The following is a 19,494-nucleotide window of genomic DNA, read 5'->3' as shown; positions in this document are numbered from 1 at the left end:
TATAGAGGTGCAAGCCTTTCTCAAGAAACAAGAAAGGTCTCAAAGACATAACCTAACCCTACACCTAAAGGAGCTGGAGAAAGAACAACAAAGAAAGCCTAAACCCAGCAGGAGAAGAGAAATCATAAAGATCAGAGCAGAAATCAATGAAATAGAAACTAAAAAACAATAGAACAAATCAAAAAAACTAGGAGCTGGTTCTTTGAAAGAATTAATAAGATTGATAAGCCCCTGGCCAGACTTATCAAAAAGAAAAGAGAAAGGACCCAAATAAATAAAATCATGAATGAAAGAGGAGAGATCACAACCAACACCAAAGAAATACAAACAATTATAAGAACATACTACGAGCAACTCTACGCCAACAAATTTGACAACCTGGAAGAAATGGATACATTTCTAGAGACATATAAACTGCCACAACTGAACCAGGAAGAAATAGATCACCTGAACAGACCCATCACCAGTAAGGAGATTGAAACAGTCATCAAAAATCTCCAAAACAAACAAAAGTCCAGGACCAGACGGCTTCCCAGGGGAATTCTACCAAACATTTAAAGAAGAATTAATTCCTATTCTCCTGAAACTGTTCCAAAAAGTAGAAATGGAAGGAAAACTTCCAAACTCATTTTATGAGGCCAGCATCACCTTGATCCCAAAACCAGACAAGGATCCCACCAAAAAAGAGAATTACAGACCAATATCCTTGATGAACACAGATGTGAAAATTCTCACCAAAATATTGGTCAATAGGATCCAACAGTACATTAAAAGGATTATTCACCACGACCAAGTGGAATTTATCCCAGGGTTGCAAGGTTGGTTCAACATCCGCAAATCAATCAATGAGATACAATACATTAATAAAAGAAAGAACAAGAACCATATGATACTCTCAATAGATGCTGAAAAAGCATTTGACAAAGTACAGCATCCTTTCCTGATCAAAACTCTTCAGAGTGTAGGGATAGAGTGTACATACCTCAATATCATCAAAGCCATCTATGAAAAACCCACAGTGAATATGATTCTCAATGGAGAAAAACTAAGAGCTTTTCCACTAAGGTCAGGGACACGGCAGGGATGTCCGTTATCATCACTGCTATTCCACATAGTACTAGAAGTCCTAGCCTCAGCAATAAAACAACAAAAATAAATTAAAGGCATCCAAATTGGCAAAGAAGAAGTCAAACTATCACTCTTTGCAGATGATATGATACTATATGTGGAAAACCCAAAAGGCTCCACTTCAAAACTGCTAGAACTTGTACAGGAATTCAGTAACGTGGCAGGATATAAAGTCAATGCACAGAAAGCAGTCGCATTTCTTTACACTAACAACAAGACAGAAGAAAGAGAAATTGAGGAGTCAGTCCCATTTACAATCGCACCCAAAACCTTAAGATACCTAGGAATAAATCTAACCAAAGAGGCAAAGAATCTATACTCAGAAAACTATAAAGTCCTCATGAAAGAAATTGAGGAAGACACAAAGAAATGGAAAAATATTCCATACTCATGGATTGGAAGAACAAATATTGTGAAAATGTCTATTCTACCTAAAGCAATCTACACATTTAATGCAATCCCTATCAAAATCCCACCCATTTTTTTTAAAGAAATAGAACAAATAATCCTAAAATTTATATGGAACCAGAAATGACCTCGAATAGCGAAAGGAATATTGAAAAAGAAAGCCAAAGTCGGTGGCATCACAATTCCAGACTTCAAGCTCTATTACAAAGCTGTCATCATCAAGACAGTATGGTACTGGCACAAAAACAGACATATAGACCAATGGAACAGAATAGAGAGCCCAGAAATAGACCCTCAACTCTACGGTCAACTAATCTTCGACAAAGCAGGAAAGAATATCCAATGGAAAAAAGAACGCCTCTTCAACAAATGGTGCTGGGAAAATTGGACAGCCACATGCAGAAAAAATGAAATTGGACTATTTCCTTACACCACAGACGAAAATAGACTCAAAATGGATGAAGGACCTCAATGTGAGAAAGGAATCTATCAAAATCCTTGAGGAGAACGCAGGCAGCAACCTCTTCGACCTCAACCGCAGCAACTTCTTCCTAGGAACATTGCCAAAGGCAACAGAAGCAAGGGCAAAAATGAACTATTGGGATTTCATCAAGATCAAAAGCTTTTGCACAGCAAAGGAAACAGTTCACAAAACCAAAAGACAACTGACAGAATGGGAGAAGATATTTGCAAACGACATATCAGATAAAGAGCTAGTATCCAAAATCTATAAAGAGCTTATCAAACTCAATACCCAAAGAACAAATAATCCAATCAAGAAATGGGCAGAGGACATGAACAGACATTTCTGCAAAGAAGACATCCAGATGGCCAACAGACACATGAAAAAATGCTCCACATCACTCGGCATCAGGGAAATACAAATCAAAACCACAAGGAGATACCACCTCACACCAGTCAGAATGGCTAAAATTAACAAGTCAAGAAATGACAGATGCTGGCGAGGATGCGGAGAGAGGGGAACCCTCCTACACTGCTGGTGGGAATGCAAGCTGGTGCAACCACTCTGGAAAACAGTGTGGAGGTTCCTCAAAAAACTGAAAATAGAGCTACCCTATGACCCAGCAATTGCACTACTGGGTATATATCCTAAAGATACAAACGTGGTGCTCCGAAGGGGCACGTGCACCCGAATGTTTATAGCAGCAATGTCCACAATAGCCAAACTGTGGAAAGAGCCTAGATGTCCATCAACAGGTGAATGGATAAAGAAGAGGTGGTATATATACACAATGGAATATTATGCAGCCATCAAAAGACATGAAATCTTGCCATTTGCGACGATGTGGATGGAACTAGAGGGTATCATGCTTAGCGAAATAAGTCAATAAGAGAAAGACAACTATCATATGATCTCTTTGATATGAGGAAGTGGAGATGCAAGGGGGGTTGGGGGAGGTAGGAAAAGAAAAAATGAAAAGATGGGATTGGGAGGGAGACAAACCATAAAAGACTCAATCTCAAGAAACAGACTGAGGGTTGCTGGGGGGGAGGGGGACGGGAGAGGGTGGTGGGGAAATGGACATTGGGGAGGGTATGTGCTATGATGAGTGCTGTGAAATGTGTAAACCTGGCGATTCACAGACCTGTACCCCTGGGGATAAAAATACATTATATGGTTATTAAAATAAAAAAATTAAAAAAAAAAGAAATGGGGTTTTATGTTCATCATTACTAGCCATTAGGGAGATTCAAATTAAAACCACATTGAGATACCACCTTATACCAGTTAGAATGGCCAAAATTAGCAAGACAGGAAACAACGTGTGTTGAAGAGGATGTGGAGAAAGGGGAACCCTCTTACACTGTTGGTGGGAATGCAAGTTGGTGCAGCCACTTTGGAGAACAGTGTGGAGATTCCTCAAGAAAATAAAAATAGAGCTTCCCTATGACCCTGCAATTGCACTACTGGGTATTTACCCCAAAGATACAGATGTAGGGAAAAGAAGGGCCATCTGTACCCCAATGTTTATAGCAGCAGTGGCCATGGTCGCCAAACTGTGGAAAGAACCAAGATGCCCATCAACGGACGAATGGATAAGGAAGATGTGGTCCATATACACTATGGAGTATTATGCCTCCATCAGAAGGGATGAATACCCAACTTTTGTAGCAACATGGACGGGATTGGAAGAGATTATGCTGAGTGAAATAAGTCAAGCAGAGAGAGTCAATTATCATATGGTTTCACTTATTGGTGGAGCATAACAAATAACATGGAGGACATGGGGAGATGGAGAGGAGAAGGGAGTTGAGGGAAATTGGAAGGGGAGGTGAACCATGAGAGACTATGGACTCTGAAAAACAACCTGAGGGTTTTGAAGGGGTGGGGGGGTGGGAGGTTGGGTGAGCCAGGTGGTGGGTATTAAGGAGGACACATATTGCATGGAGCACTGGGTGTGGTGCAAAAACAATGAATACTGTTACGCTGAAAAGAAATAAGAAAAAAAAAAGAACATCAGACTTAAAAAAAAAAAAGAAATGGGGTTTTATATAGTTGTATTAAAAATTTCAGGTCTGTCGGAAAAGCCTAACAAATCAAGATAAGTGCAATTCTTTACTGTTAAACTCAACTTTCCTAAGGAACTGCACTGATGTTGAATTTACTTCAAAATACAACCTTGGTTTGTAGGTAAACAGCCTTTCAGGTTATTTCCTGATTATCAAGTTCCTTCACTATATATTCTTCATGTGTCATGTAAGTATTTTCTGTTCCTCAGTTTGGTTCAGAAAAGTGCACACTTGAGGCAGGGTCTTCCTCCAATATGATGGCGGGTTTACGTTTAGGACACCAGTTTCATTTTATTTATTTTAGGATTTTTTATTTATTTATTTGACAGAGAGACACAGAGAGAGGGAACACAAGCAGGGAGAGTAGGAGAGGGAGACGCAGGCTTTCCGCTGAGCAGGGAACCTGATATGGGCCTCGATCCCAGGACCCTGGGGTCATGACTTAAGCCAAAGGCAGATGCTTAATGACTGAGCCTCCTAGGCACCCAGGACACCAGTTTTAGATGGTTGCAAATCTCTGGAGAGTAAAGGGGACAGACCAAGGTCTGTTATCTCCATTCTTTTTTCTTTTATTTTTTAAGATTTTATTTATTTATTTCTCAGAGAGAGCATAAGTGGGACAATGGGAGTAGGGGGGAGAGGCAGAGGAGCAGAGGAGGCAAATACTTAACTGATTAAGCCACCCAGGGTCCCAGCTCCATTCTTTTCTGTGGAGAGATCCACTGCACCCTGTCCACTGCCACCTCTTCTTGCTCAAATAACAGGATCCTCTCTTCACCTGGTCCACTTTAGCAGTATCTCACCACAGACATTATGAGAGTTTCCTAAGAGCTTTGGTTACTCAGGGTCCCAAACAAACTTTAAGTAGAAAGTCTCGCTCTTATGACTTGTTCTTTTTTCTACTTGGACCCCAAAAGAAAGACAGTTACCTATAGAAGCTTACAATCTTTTATGGAAACCTCTTACTGCTACCAATGCTCTCTATTACCTTTTGGTACTCAGATCAGTCAAGTCAACTTACCCCTTGACATCGCTGTCGTTAGAGGATCCTAAGAAGGAATCCATAACTCTGTTAAAAAGTAAAAAACATACAAAAATTAAAATCATTTTGGAAAGCAATCAGGTTCCTTTTCCTGACAGAATTTTAGGACATGACAAAATCACGAGGAAACATGACAGAAACAACAGGAAGTTTCAGGGTACAGCAACGGGACCTCTGAGACAGACTCTCAGCTGTTTGATTGTTCACTGGAAAGAGAAGGAATTAAGGGAGGTATAGTCTTTGTGATTATACCACCTTTCTTCTCCGTTTTGTCAACCATTCATACATTCTGGAATCAATTTGAGATATGTGAATGATCTGACCATAGGCACGGGGAGGTGGATCCAGGTAATAGGTAGCAAAGGACATAGAAATAAAGAAACTGTCAAAACAATTAATATTCCAGTGCCAAGGGCTAGTCTCTGGCCATCATTTGGTATAGAAGAAATAAACAAGAATGTTTAAAGGATTTTTCTGAAGTGAAAACAGGACAAGTGTTCAGAATGATTTTTCTCTCAGATCATCACAAAGAGGTATATGGTTAAGTTATCCTAAGTCAAGACTTCCTGCCACCAAACCACTGGGTTGGATAACTTAATCTCTCTAGTTTAACTTCCTCACCTGTAAAATAAGACACACTGAAAATGCACTTTGCATGTGTCTACTTCATAAAGTCATGCTGAAGTTCACCATCTCACAAACATTACAAGTTTTTAGGCAGCCTGCCCTCTCCACCAAATGTTATATCAAAAATACCAATGTGACAAATATGAAAAAAAAATCAGTGACAACAATATAAAAAGATAATATTTAAGTTTCAAAAACATTTCCAAAGTACTACATTCCCATAATTTCCTGGGAAATTTTGGAAATTTTGGATTCCTATCCATAGGATACTCTTCCTCCAAAACTACAGAAATTAAACTATAGATTTAAAAAACTAACAATACCACAAACCCTGTGAGTCTCCAAGGAGATATAGCTGTCCCTTAACCAGCAGACAGGAAAAGGCTGCTATGGGCAGTCTTGAGGGGCTGAGTGGAAGGGAAAATTTTAAGTTCTGTTCTTGCCTTTCCCCAGAGATAGTCACTACCGTTCTTAGTAGCAACTACCCAGAAGTAATTAGAATAAAATTTGGGTAACATTAGGTTAGTTAATGAAAGCAGGGAAAGGCTGAAGAGCAATCTTTGGGCTTTTACCTCTCCCCTACCTCCAAGGCCAAGGTGAACAACCTAGAAGGCTACCTTCTCCAATGCTGCTTTTGTCCAGGACCTTAAAGGTGATGTACCCTGGCTACAGAAATTACCTGGGTCACAGTGTTTCACTGTTCTGCAGATTCTCTGTCCCCAGGCTATCACCCTCATGTTAAATATACTGAGAAAGATATACCTTAGGTCCCAGCTTTGAACAAGGATGACTTGTATTACCTCATCCAACAGAGGATACTTTTGAAAGTAGAACAGACATGCTATTAGTAATTATGCTTTGAGAACAGCTGCAGACTGAAATTGTCCCAAGCAAATCATTAGCCCTTCCCTAATACAAGTTACCAGACAGGGGGGTCAATGGCCACAAGGAATGTAAGATCACAAATCAAAAGGATGTGGAGAAAGGGGAACCCTCTTACACTGTTGGTGGGAACGCAAACTGGTGCAGCCACTTTGGAGAACAGTGTGGAAATTCCTCAGGAAATTAAAAATAGAGCTTCCCTATGACCCTGCAATTGCACTACTGGGTATTTACCCCAAAGATACAGATGTAGGGAAAAGAAGGGCCATCTGTACCCCAATGTTTATAGCAGCAATGGGCACGGTCGCCAAACTGTGGAAAGAACCAAGATGCCCTTCAACGGATGAATGGATAAGGAAGATGTGGTCCATATACACTATGGAGTATTATGCCTCCATCAGAAAGGACGAATACCCAACTTTGTAGCAACATGGACAGGACTGGAAGAGATTATGCTGAGTGAAATAAGTCAAACAGAGAGAGTCAATTATCATATGGTTTCACTTATTGGTGGAGCATAACAAATAATATAGAGGACAAGGGGAGATGGAGAGGAGAAGGGAGTTGAGGGAAATTGGAAGGGGAGGTGAACCATGAGAGACTATGGACTCTGAAAAACAACCTGAGGGTTTTGAAGGGGTGGGGGGGTGGGAGGTTGAGGGAACCAGGTGGTGGGTATTAGGGAGGGCACAGATTGCATGGGGCACTGGGTGTGGTGAAAAAACAATAATACTTTTATGCTGAAAAAAATAATAATAATAATAATTAGATACCTGAGGAGTACAATCACTGAAAACAAAATACCACAAACTGAACAACATATACCATCTGAAACAGAACCACTGGATCATACGGACCAAGATTTTAAGTAAGCATTAGAAATACCATTAAAGGGCGCCTGGGTGGCTCAGTGGGTTAAGCCTCTGCCTTCAGCTCAGGTCATGATCTCAGGGTCCTGGGATCGAGCCCCACACATCAGGCTCTCTGCTCAGCGGGGAGCCTGCTTCCCCCTCTCTCTCTGCCTGCCTCTCTGCCTACTTGTGATCTCTCTCTGTCTAATAAATAAATAAAATCTTTAAAAAAAAGAAAAGAAATACCCTTTTAAAGGTAGAAGGGAAGAGGATAGTAAGTGAAATGAGAATAAGAAATCCTAAGGAAAAACCTAAGCAAAATAAGTCAGTCAGAGAAAGACAAATACCATATGATTTCACTCACATGTGGAATTTAAGAAACAAAGTAGGGGGAAGGGAAGGAAAAATAAGATGAAAATTGAGAGGGACGCAAACCTTAAGAGACGCTGAGCTCTAATAAATAAACTGAGGGTTTTTGGAAGGGAGGTGGGTGGAGGGAAGGGATAATTGCATGATGGGCATCAAGGAAGCCACTTGATGCAATGAGCACTGGGTGTTAAAACTGATAAATCATGAAATTCTACTTCTGAAACTAAAAATAAACAAAAACAAAAACAAAAAGACTGAGATCAGGAAAGGTCTAGTAAAACACCTGAAGGCATACAGCGAATGACGGTTTTTTTAGTGTGAGGCCAGGATTCTACCCTCTGCTTATACACTCATTAAAGGGAACTTCTAAACACACACACACATACACACACACACACACACACACAAAAGAGGGTATCTTAAACTTAAAAGTCTAATTGTTGAAATAATCATTTCATGGGATACATAGTAGTTTGGATACATGCAAAAAGCAAATTAACCTGGAGTTGGAAGACAAGGTTGAGACATTCTCCCAGAAAATAGTAGGAAAAAAATAGAACATACAAAATAAAAGCCAGTTGATACGAAGGATAAAAACAGATCTCCAACACTTGGATTATAGACATCTAAGAAAAAAAATTTGAAAAATAAATTTCTTAAAATTAAAGAAAGAATATCACAAAAGTGATATTTCATCTCATGAACATTTAAATGGTATTTATTAAGTGCCAGGCATTGTACTGATGTTTCACAGATATTTTAATTGGTCCTCATTACAACTCTTGCAAAGGTAACTATTATTATTTGTTTTAACCAATTCACAGATCTTGAATAGTCATAGGTCTCTAACATCTATCATGCTGATTCGCAAGCCACTCATCACTAATAAAAATCTGTGACCTTCCCTGTGGTAATTAACAGTGTTTCACATATTGATTGAGACAGGACAACTAAAGCCCTTATAGTGGCCATCTCAAAATGGTCAACTCCCCAAAAAGGACAGAGTAGCCCTAATGGGGCATCCAGGTGTCCCAGAGGAGAAGCTAAAAGTGGCTGTGACTCAGCAAAGGAAACAGTCAACAAAACTAAAAGCAACCTACAGAATGGGAGAAGATATTTGCAAATGTCTTATCAGATAAGGGCTAGTATCCAAAATCTATAAAGAACTTATCAACCTCAACACCAAAAAAACAAAAACAAAAACAAAAAATCTGGTCAAGGAATGGGCAGAAGACATAAACAGACATTTCTCCAAAGAAGACATACAAATGGAGAACAGACACATGAACAAATGCTGAATGTCACCCAGCATCAGGAAAATGCAAATCAAACCAGAATGAGATACCACCTTACACCAGTCAGATTGGCTAAAATTAACAACTCTGGAAAGAACAGAAGTTGGCAAGGATGAGAGAAAAGGGAACCCTCTTATACTGGTGGTAGAAATGCAAACTGGTGCAGGCACTCTGGAAAACAGTATGGAGGTTCCTCAAAAAGTTTAAAATAGAACTACCCTATGACCCAGCCATTGCATTAGTAGGTATTTATCCAAAGGATACAAACATAATGATTGGAAGGAGTATGTGCACCCCAGTGTTTATAGCAGCTAAGTCCACAGTAGCCAAACTATGGAAAGATCCCAGATGTCCAACAACAAATGAATGGATAAAGAAGAGGTGGTGTATATGTATACAGTGGAATATTACTCAGCCACCAAAAAGAATGAAATTTTGCTGTTTGCAATGACATGGATGGAACTGGAGGGTATTATGCTAAGCAAAATAAGTCTACCCAAAAAAAGCCAATTATCATATGATTTCACTCATATGTGGAAATTAAGAAACAAAACAGATGAACATAGGGGAAGGGAAGGAAAAAATTAGATGAAATCAGAGAGGGAGACCAATCATAAGAGACACTTTTTTTTTTTTTCCCATAAGAGACTCTTAACTCTAGGAAACAAACTGAGGGTTGCTGGATGGGAGGTAGGTCAAGGGATAAGGTAGACGGGGGGATGGAGTAGCTGGGAGATGGGCATTAATGAGGGTAGTTGATGGAATGAACACTAGATGTTATTTGAAACTGATGAATCACTAAATTGTACCTCTGAAACCAATACTGTACTGTATGTTAATTAAATTGAATTTAAATTTTAGAGAAAGTGACTGTGGCTACCACATGCATATTATTACTGGCATACTGCCTACGCTGTAGTATTTTAAATAAATTATAAGCATAAAAACAAGATCTTTAAATTGTGAGTTTGCCAAATTTCATTTATATACAGTTTACATTAATCATGAAAGAAAGTATACATGTATTCCCTATTCTATTAACCAAGGCCGAGAATTATCCTTAAAATTTAGTAAATTTAAGGCTTATCACTTACTTATTATTTTTTTGATGCATGAACCAGAGATATAAACGGTTCTTCTTTAATCTCCGCATGTTATTGTCTTGGGGTTGTATTTAATCTACAATTAATCTAAAAAAAGGAAAGGCACATATTAAATTCAGTATTTTTAAAACACATAAGATATTTGCCCAATTAGAAAGTCACACATAGAACTTACTAGGAATGGATCAGCATTTCTAAAATCTTGAATCCACAAACTTATAAAATCTACAATCCTGTACAATTTTATCAATCTGGTGAAATGTGCATTTTGTATTTTCCCCTCAGTATTTTATTCTGGGTTGAGAAATAGAAGAAAAGTTTTTTGAATGTACAGTAAGTTTAATTCAAAGACAGGACACTTTAAAGATTGTTCTTTGGCTACATAGGACCCAGGAAGGGAAACAAACTCATTTCAAACCAATTTTATATTATCATAGGGATCCTGAAATATTCTGTAGCATAAATCAAAGGGTGGGAAAGCAAAGATGCACCCTTCAACATTGCACAGAACAATCTGTGTCATGCAAGAAAACTAGAAGTCACTGGAGAATAAGATATTGCCGAGTTAACGTGGCAACCCAAGTTATCAAGGAGGCAGCCTGAAATGTGCCACAAGGCCTAAATTCTGGACAAGGAGAAAAAAATGAAAATGAATTAAAAAATATTTTCATAAATAGGTCAATTTGGGCATAAATGTTGATGAGTTTGCGTGTGAGGGCCAACCACCTGTAAATTTGGTACCTGCAAGAGATAGCACCTCATGGGCAGTGGGAGTAGGAATCCCAAAGCTCTGAGGTTGCTCCATTCTGTTCCAGAGGTGGCCAGGAAGGGGTGGACCAAGGCAGAGCCGCATATTTAAGGATACTCCTACCCTGCAAAGCTCGGATCTGCTTACCTGCAGGCAGGGCTGCTTTCGAGGGGCCGAAGCAGAAGGGTGGTAGACACAGAAAGACTAGTATCTTGTCACTCGACAACAAATTTTCCTAAATGGGAGCAAACATTACTAGAGATACTAACAGCAGGGTTCTTTCTTCCTGCCTTCCAGGATGATGCCTTTAACTTCCTTTTTTATTTTTATTTCCCCAAACCAAGCCCATTAAGTCAAATCTTGCCCCAATTCCTGGCCAGCAACAAGGTTACTGCTATTTGGTCCTATATTGACCTAGTGCACCCCCATAACCCCATCCACACACCCTCACCCCACAGTCCCTCCACCTCTGGTTCCCTGAGGGTGAGAAGGTTCTGGGAGGTCCCCAGGAAAAAAACAAACATTTATTAATGCTCCCCACAGCTGAGCACAAGGCAAAACTTCCTGTCTGTGGCCACAAAGACCCCCTTCCTGTACCCTTCCCCATCCTCCAGCCCTCCCTCTAGAACATTATATTCTTTTTACTCTCAGTGAGGATGAAGGGCAACGTTAGTCAACATAGAAAGTAGAGTATAGGATACCCTTGTCCGGAGAGCCCTCCACCCCAGCTCTTTACCTGGTGCTTGTAACAAGCCAGTAGTGGAGTAAGAGTTCCGTGTCCATGGCAACCCCAAACAACACATTCTGGGTGGTCCTGAGATCATAGTAGAGTGGGGAATACAATGAACTTGGTTCCACACTGATTCCAGTTGGTCCTGAGTTTGTAGTAGTAGAGTGGGGTATACTGTGAACTTGGTTCCAGGCTATAGGGTCTTAAAAATAGATGCAGTTCTCCTTAAAGATGAGGAATGGGGGAATACCAAGATCAAAGATCTGAGGATAATAATCTCACAGCAGATTGTCTCATCTTATACCTTCAATTTTGCAAGAAAGAAAATGAATCAGAGGGCTGAATGTTTTCTGGATAACCCTAATTTGACTAAAATAGGCAAGGTTGATACAGGACTCAGGACAAAAATTATTTATGCAAGCTATCATTTCATGGGATTGAGAGGAAGCAATCAAATATTAATTTTAGGGGCACCTGGGTGGCTCAGTGGGTTAAAGCCTCTGCCTTCGGCTCACGTCATGATTCCAGGGTCCTGGGATCGAGCCCCGCATTGGGCTATCTGCTCCACGGGGAGCCTGCTTCCTCCTCTCTCTCTGCCTGCCTCTCTGCCTACTTGTGATCTCTATCAAATAAATAAATAAAATCTTAAAAAAAAAACAAAAACAAATATTAATTTTAAATCTAAAATATTCCCATTTTCCTGGTAGAGCAAACCTGAGAAGGTGGATACAAGTGCCAAAGAAAGGAAAACAAATATGGAAAGAAAGTTTTAAAAATACAGATGAAACATCAGAAATTTCTGTATGAAAATTATAAGAATTACCACAAAAAGGAATAAGAAACACCTGTTTGACAGTCCATGTTGGTACATGTTCTGATGTCTAATAAATGGTCACAGCTGAAGTCACAGAAAAGAAATTAAGGTCATACTTATTTAATATTTCTGCAAGTTCTTGGCAAGATACAAAAATGAATAAAACATGGTCACTGACTTCAGTATCATGTTGATGACCCCAAGGCTAGATCATTTTGAAATATGCCCAGAGCATTCTGTTCTCTGTGAGAAAGAACTGCTCTAAACAGAAATTATTTTACCAGAGCCTTGTGTTCCCTAAGGGAAAGGCAAGAAGACAACCTTAGCCCTTCTAGACTTCCTGTCTCCCATAAGAGGATGATAAAGAGACTAAGAAACTCTTTCGAAGGTCACAGTATTTGTTTCTTCTCAGGTCTTAATATTTTATTGAAAACTGGACTTTTAAAATAACCGCAAATCACTGATTTTTCCCTTTCCCAGGGTTCATTGTTGTTCGTTTAGTGACTTTTCTGAATTCTGATTAGAAATTTCTAATTCAAAGTTCTGTAAAGTCTCTATTCTTTATAAAGTGTGGCCACTGAAGTCAGCTTGATTAGTATAATGGTCAGCTAATAAATGTACAGATTCCCTCAGATGCCTGGGAAGCACTAAGTCTCTCCGTAGACACAAGAAGTTTCATGTACTGTTTGAGCATGCTTTCCACACAGCCAGGCAGTTTACAGGTCCACCATAACCTACACTTGTGCAGGGCACAAGAAGATTGGCCAGGGATAAGAAAGACCTGAAAAGACCTAAAGGTTTAAAGTAGGCAAAATCCTGGACATGTGTACAGCCTTAGAGGTACAGGTGGCCTTCTAGAGTCCCAGGAATATGCTGCAGCTTTTCAAACTCTCTATGGATATCTCATTACATAGCTTTTTCTTTTGCCTCAACTATTATTTATACCTTAGGCAGCCATGATGTTCAACAGTGGTCTCTGATTCACTGATTTCAACAAATGTCCCCAGGGCAAAGGCTGGGTAAGCTCCAAGTCAGGCCACATAAAGACAGTCTTGTGAGTGGGCTCTTGCAGGGACCCACTAGATAGGTCGAATAACGACATTTTTCTGGGAACAGACCTTTGAATAGCTCTAATCCCCTTCTGTCCCCTCCATTGGCACCCAGAAGACTGGTTTTCACCATGATTGCAAGATGTTGGTCTTCAAGGCTACCATGGAGCTGGGGAGAGTGTAACACAAATGGCGCAAGATAAAACACCACAAAGTTATCTGTGCGCATCAAAATCCAGAGCATATTCTTCAATAAATGCTCCCCCAGATTGCTGCAAGCCTTTGGTTAATTTCCAGAGTTCTGGAAAAGAGGATTCTGACCATTTTCACCAACATTCTTGCTATTTTTATAAAGGGAAGAATTTTTAGAGATCCCTGCTTTGCCATTTTCACTGGCATTACTTCTAAAAATACCTCTTTAAAAAAAAAAAGATTTTATTTATTTATTTGACAGAGAGAGAGGGAGAGATCATAAGTAGGCAGAGAGGCAGGCAGAGAGAGAGGAGGAAGCAGGCTCCTTGCTGAGCAGAGAGCCCGATGCGGGGCTCTATCCCAGGACCCTGGGATCATGACCCGAGCTGAAGGCAGAGGCTTAACCCACTGAGCCACCCAGGCACCCCCTAAAAATACTTTTAAATACATTGCTAAATTTAAAAAAGAAGGGAAGTATGAAATGATCACAGGCACACAAACACGCACATACATCCATGCATACATACATACACACTCTGGTACTGAAACTAAAGTGGTAAATGACACAGAAGCCTGAAATGCTTTGGAAGTATGCCAAGCCAAAAAATCTAAAGTTTTTTTAGTTAACATTGTGGCTGCCTGAAGTGCTAAACAGGAAGTGGGGCAAACAATAGGCTAACCAAAATGCTAGGAAGGGAGGAAGGAGGGAAGAAGGGAGGGAGGGAGGGAGGGAGGATAGAGAGGGAAGGAGGGAGGAAAGGAAAGGAGGAAAGTTGTGAAATGAGATGTCAAGAAAGGACTTTGAAAAGTTCTAACATATTCCTGGGAATCTAGAGTTTTGTTGGTTACCCATGTAATAGGATTGGAATTTGACAAAGTGGTGAGCTAAATCTAAGACCTACATGTAAATCCAGGCACCCAGACTGGTTATATGTTTAACTGAAAAAAAAAAAAAAAAAAAAAAACCTTGAAAAAAACCTATATGCTAACAGAATGACCAACAAGCAAATCAGTGTCTCTGTTGGCATTGGGTTTAAAAATATTAATAATTTTAATAGTCTCGCTAATGTTTTGTAACCAGCTTTATGCTCTTTCTGGGATTTGAATTGATGCTATGCTCACAGTTCAAGAAACCTCAGTCCAATCAATTAAACTGAAGTGGTTCCTGATTGGTAGTGACCCTAGCACCCAGCAGAAACCAAAGAAAATCATCTCAGTTCAGATCCCTCAGAATTCCCAAAACTAAGGTTCATCCAAATATGAGCTCTTAACACCATCCAGCAAACACATGAGGAATCAAACCCTCATGAACAGAAGTCAACAAAAATTGTTTAAAAAAAAAAAAAAAAAGGAAAGACTACAGAAATTAAAGTAAGAAACTTTATGTTCAGGAAATACATTTAAATTATGGCATATACAACTATGAATCATTGAACATTATATCAAAAACTAATGATGTACTAGATGTTGGCTAACTGAATTTAAATACAAAAAAATAAATAAAAGTATGTTTGAAGTGAATAATAGAGATAAACACTACCTGGAACAGAAAGAAAGGCCATTGGCTTGATTTGGAACTTTGATTTTTTGAAGGGAATGATTCTAGAGCTTGGACTTGAAGGACAGTAAATAAAAAGGCAGGAAGAAAAATGTGGTGAGGAAATTCCAGACAGAAAAATCATAAAAAACAATTACACAGAAGCCCTGAACAGCATGGGGACTTTTGGGGAAACTGTAAACATTATCTATTACTCCCATAAATAACATGCAGAGCAGGGAGTAGCAGAAGTTGCAAATATAGCCCTGTAAAACATATTAAGTAGTACAGACTTTATATGCCAGCAAACTGGACAATCTAGAAGAACTGGATAAATTCCTAGACACATACAATCTTCCAACTGAATCAGGAAGTAATTGGTCTGTTCAGATTTTATATTTCTAGCAATGAAATTGAATCAGTAATCCAAAAATTTCCAAACAAAAGTCCTGGACCAAATGAATTCATAGGTGAATTCTACTAAACATTTTTCAAAGAGTTAATACCTATCCTCTTCAATATATTTAAAAAAAAAATAGAGGAAGGAAAATTTCCAAATATAGTCTACAAGGCCAGAATTACCCTGATAGCGAAACCAGACAAAGACACTACCAAAAAAAAACTACCAACCAATATCTCTGATCAACAGAGATACAAAAATTCTCACAAAATATTAGCAAACTGCATTCAGGAATACATTAAAAAGATCTTTCACCACCATCAAGTGGGATTTATTCTGGAAACAACAAGGATGGTTCAATATTCACAGATCAATATGATATACATCAATAAAGGATAAAAAATCATGTCATCTCAGTAGGATTTTGTCAAATGCTTTCTCTTACCAACTTCTGTCCATGATAAAAACTCAAAAAAGTGTTTTTAGAGGAAACACACATCAATATTATAAAAGCCACATATGAAAACGCACAGCTAACATGATACTCAATGGCGAAAAACAGAGTTTTCCCTCTAAGATCAGCAACAAGAAATGGATGTCCATTCTTACCCCTTTCATTCCACATAGTACTGAAGTCCTAGCCACAGCAATCAGACAAGAAATACAAGCCATCCAAATAGGTAAGGAAAAAGTCAAATTGTCACTTTCTGCAAATGACATAATACTATACATAGAAAATCCTAGACCCCACCAGAAAACTATTCAAATAAATGAATTTAGTAAAGTATCAGGATACAAAATAAATGTACAGAAATTAGTTGTGCTCCTATACATTAATAATGATGTACCAGAAAAAATGAACAATTCCATTTACAATTTTGTCAAAAAGAATAAAATAGCTAGGAATAAACTTAAGCAAGGAGATTGAAGACCTGTACTCTGAAAACTATGAAACACTGATAAAAAACACTGAAGATGACACAAATGGAAAGATATTCCATGCTCATTGATTTTAAAAAAACTCACAAGATTAATTTCTCCAAAGATTTTTTTAGAGTAATCTCTACACCAATGTAGGGTTCAAACTTACAATGCCAGGACCAAGAGTCACATGCTCTACAAGCTGAGCCAGCCAGGGACCCCAGAAAAATTTAATCTTGTTAAAATGTCCACACTGCCCAAAGCAGTCTACAGATTCAACGCAATCCCTCTTAAAATGTCACCTACATTTTTCACAGACCTAGAACAAAGAATCTTAAAATTTGTATAGAACCCAAAAGACCGTGAATACCAAAGGAATTTTGAGAAAGAAGAACAAAGCTGGAGTTATCACAATCCCAGATTTGGGGATATATTATAAAGCCGTAATAATCAAAACATTATGGTACTGGCACAAAAATAGACACACAGATCAATGAAACAGAATAGAGAACCCAGAAATAAACCCACCCTTATAGGGTCAACTAATCTAGGGACAAAGGAAGCAAAAATATACAATGGGGAAAAGATAGTCTCTTCCATCTTTAGTGTTAAGTCTCTTTCTATCTCTAGTGTTAAGAAAACTGGACACACACATGCAAAAGAATGAAACTGCACCACCTTATTATTCCCATATATAAAATAAACTCAAAATGGACTAAAGATCCAAATGTGAAACCTGAAGCCATAAAACTAGAGGAGAGCACAGGCAGTAATTTCTTTGACATCAGCTGTAACAACATTTTTCTCAGGCTAGGGAAACAACAGCAAAACTAAACTATTGGGGCAACACCAAAATAAAAAGCACAGCAAAAAAAAAATCAACAAATTGAAAATTGAAAAGGCAACCTACTGAATGGGAGAAGATATTTGCGAATGATATATTTAATAGGAGTTAATAACAAAAATGCATATAAAACTTCTACAACTCAACACCAAAAAAATAATCCAATTTTAAAAATGGGCAGAAGACTTGAATAGACATTTTTCCAATAAGACATATATACACATGGCCAACAGACATATGAAAACATGTTCAACATCACTCATCATCAAGGAAATGAAAATCAAAACCACAATCAGATATCACCTTACACTTGTCAGAATGACTAAAATCAAAAACACAAGAAACCAATGTTGGTGAAGATGTGGAGAAAAAGGAACTCTAATGCACATTTGGTGGAAATAGAAATCAGTGCATCCACTCTGGAAAACTGTATAGGGGTTCCTCAAAAAACAGAAAATGCAAATACCATATGATCCAGTAATTCCACTACTGGATATTTACCCAATGAAAACAAAAACACAAATTCAAAAAGATACTGCACCTTTATGTTTACTGCAACATTATTAACATTATTTATCACAGCCAAAATATGGAAGCAATCCAGTTGTCCATCAGTAGATGAATGGACAGAGAAAGTGGAATACTGCTTAGCCATAAAAGGATGAAATCTTGTCATCTGCAACAACATGGACCCAGAGAGTATTATGCTAAGTGAAACAAGTCAGACACAAATAGACAAATGCCATATGATTTCACTAATATGTGGAATCTAAAAAACAAAACAAATAAGTAAACAAAAAGCAGAATCAGACCCAAAAATACAGAGCACAAATTGATGTCTACCAGAAGAGAGGGGAGAGGGGGGATGGGCAAATTGACTGAAGGGGAATGGGAGATGCAGGCTTCTAGCTATGGAATGAATAAGTCATGGGGATTAAAGGTACCACAAAGGGAATCTAGTCAATGGTAATGTAATAATATTGTATGGGGACAGATGGTAACTACACTTGCGAGAATAGCATAAGGTGTAGACTTATCCAATCACTATATTGTATAACTGAAACTAATGTAACATTGTATGTCAACTATACTTCAATTAAAAAAAAAAAAGTAGTACATTCTCTGACATGGGCCATAGCAACTTCTTTCTAGATAGGTCTCCTGAGGCAAGGGAAACAAAAGCAAAAATTAATGAACTACATCAAAATAAAAAGCTTCTGCACAACAAAGGAAACAATCAGCAAAACAAAGGAAACAATCAGCAAAACTAAAAGGCAACCTACAGAATGGGAGAAGATACATACAAAGGACATATGTGATAAAAGATTAGTATCCAACAGATAAAAAGAACTGATTCAACTCAACACCCCCAAAAATGAATAATACAATTAAAAAGTAGGCAGGGGCACCTGGGTGGCTTCGTCGTTAAGCATCTGCCTTTGGCTCAGGTCATGATTCCAGGATCCTGGGATCGAACCTTGCATTGGGCTCCCTGCTCTGCAGGAAGCCTTCTTCTCCCTCTTCCACTCCCCCTGCTTGTGTTTCCTCTCTCACTTTGTCTCTCTCTTTCCAAAGACAACCTACAGATAGCCAACAGACACATGAAAAGATGCTCAACTTCAGTTATCAGGAAAATACAAATCAAAGCTACAATATCACCTCACACCTATCAGAATGGCTAAAATCAACAACACAAGAAGCAACAGGTGTTGGCAAGAATATGGGAAAAGGGCACACCTCTTACATTATTGGTAGGAATGCAAACTGGTACAACTACTCTGGAAAACAGTATGCAGTTTCCTCAAAAAATTAAAAATAGAACTACCATATCATCCAGCAACTGCACTACTAAATATTTACTCAAGGAATATAACAATACCAATTCAAAAAGATACATGCACCTTCGTGTTTATAGGTTTATAAGCAGCATTATCTACCATAGCCAAATTATGGAAACAGCTGAAGTGTCCATCAATTGAGGAATGGATGAAGATGCGATTATATATATATATATATATATGT

General features: G+C 38.6%; 1 protein-coding gene across 1 annotated transcript in view; it reads right to left on the bottom strand.

Annotated features, from left to right (window-relative positions):
* LOC308340231 (phosphatidylinositol 3,4,5-trisphosphate 3-phosphatase TPTE2-like) overlaps positions 1–11,768 on the bottom strand; it is a gene marked incomplete at both ends in the record, with an annotated part of 171,615 nt that extends 159,847 nt beyond the window's left edge. The window contains 2 exons of the mRNA XM_080799391.1: positions 5,090–5,137; positions 11,722–11,768. Coding sequence (XP_080655517.1) covers positions 5,090–5,137; positions 11,722–11,768 — 95 coding nt within the window. The remainder of the gene's footprint in view (positions 1–5,089; positions 5,138–11,721) is intronic.
* Positions 11,769–19,494: the final 7,726 nt, after the last annotated feature.

This window comes from Martes martes, assembly GCF_963455335.1.
Source record: "Martes martes genome assembly, chromosome: 3".
Classification (NCBI taxonomy): domain Eukaryota; kingdom Metazoa; phylum Chordata; class Mammalia; order Carnivora; family Mustelidae; genus Martes; species Martes martes.
This window is presented reverse-complemented; position numbering and strand designations above follow the sequence as displayed.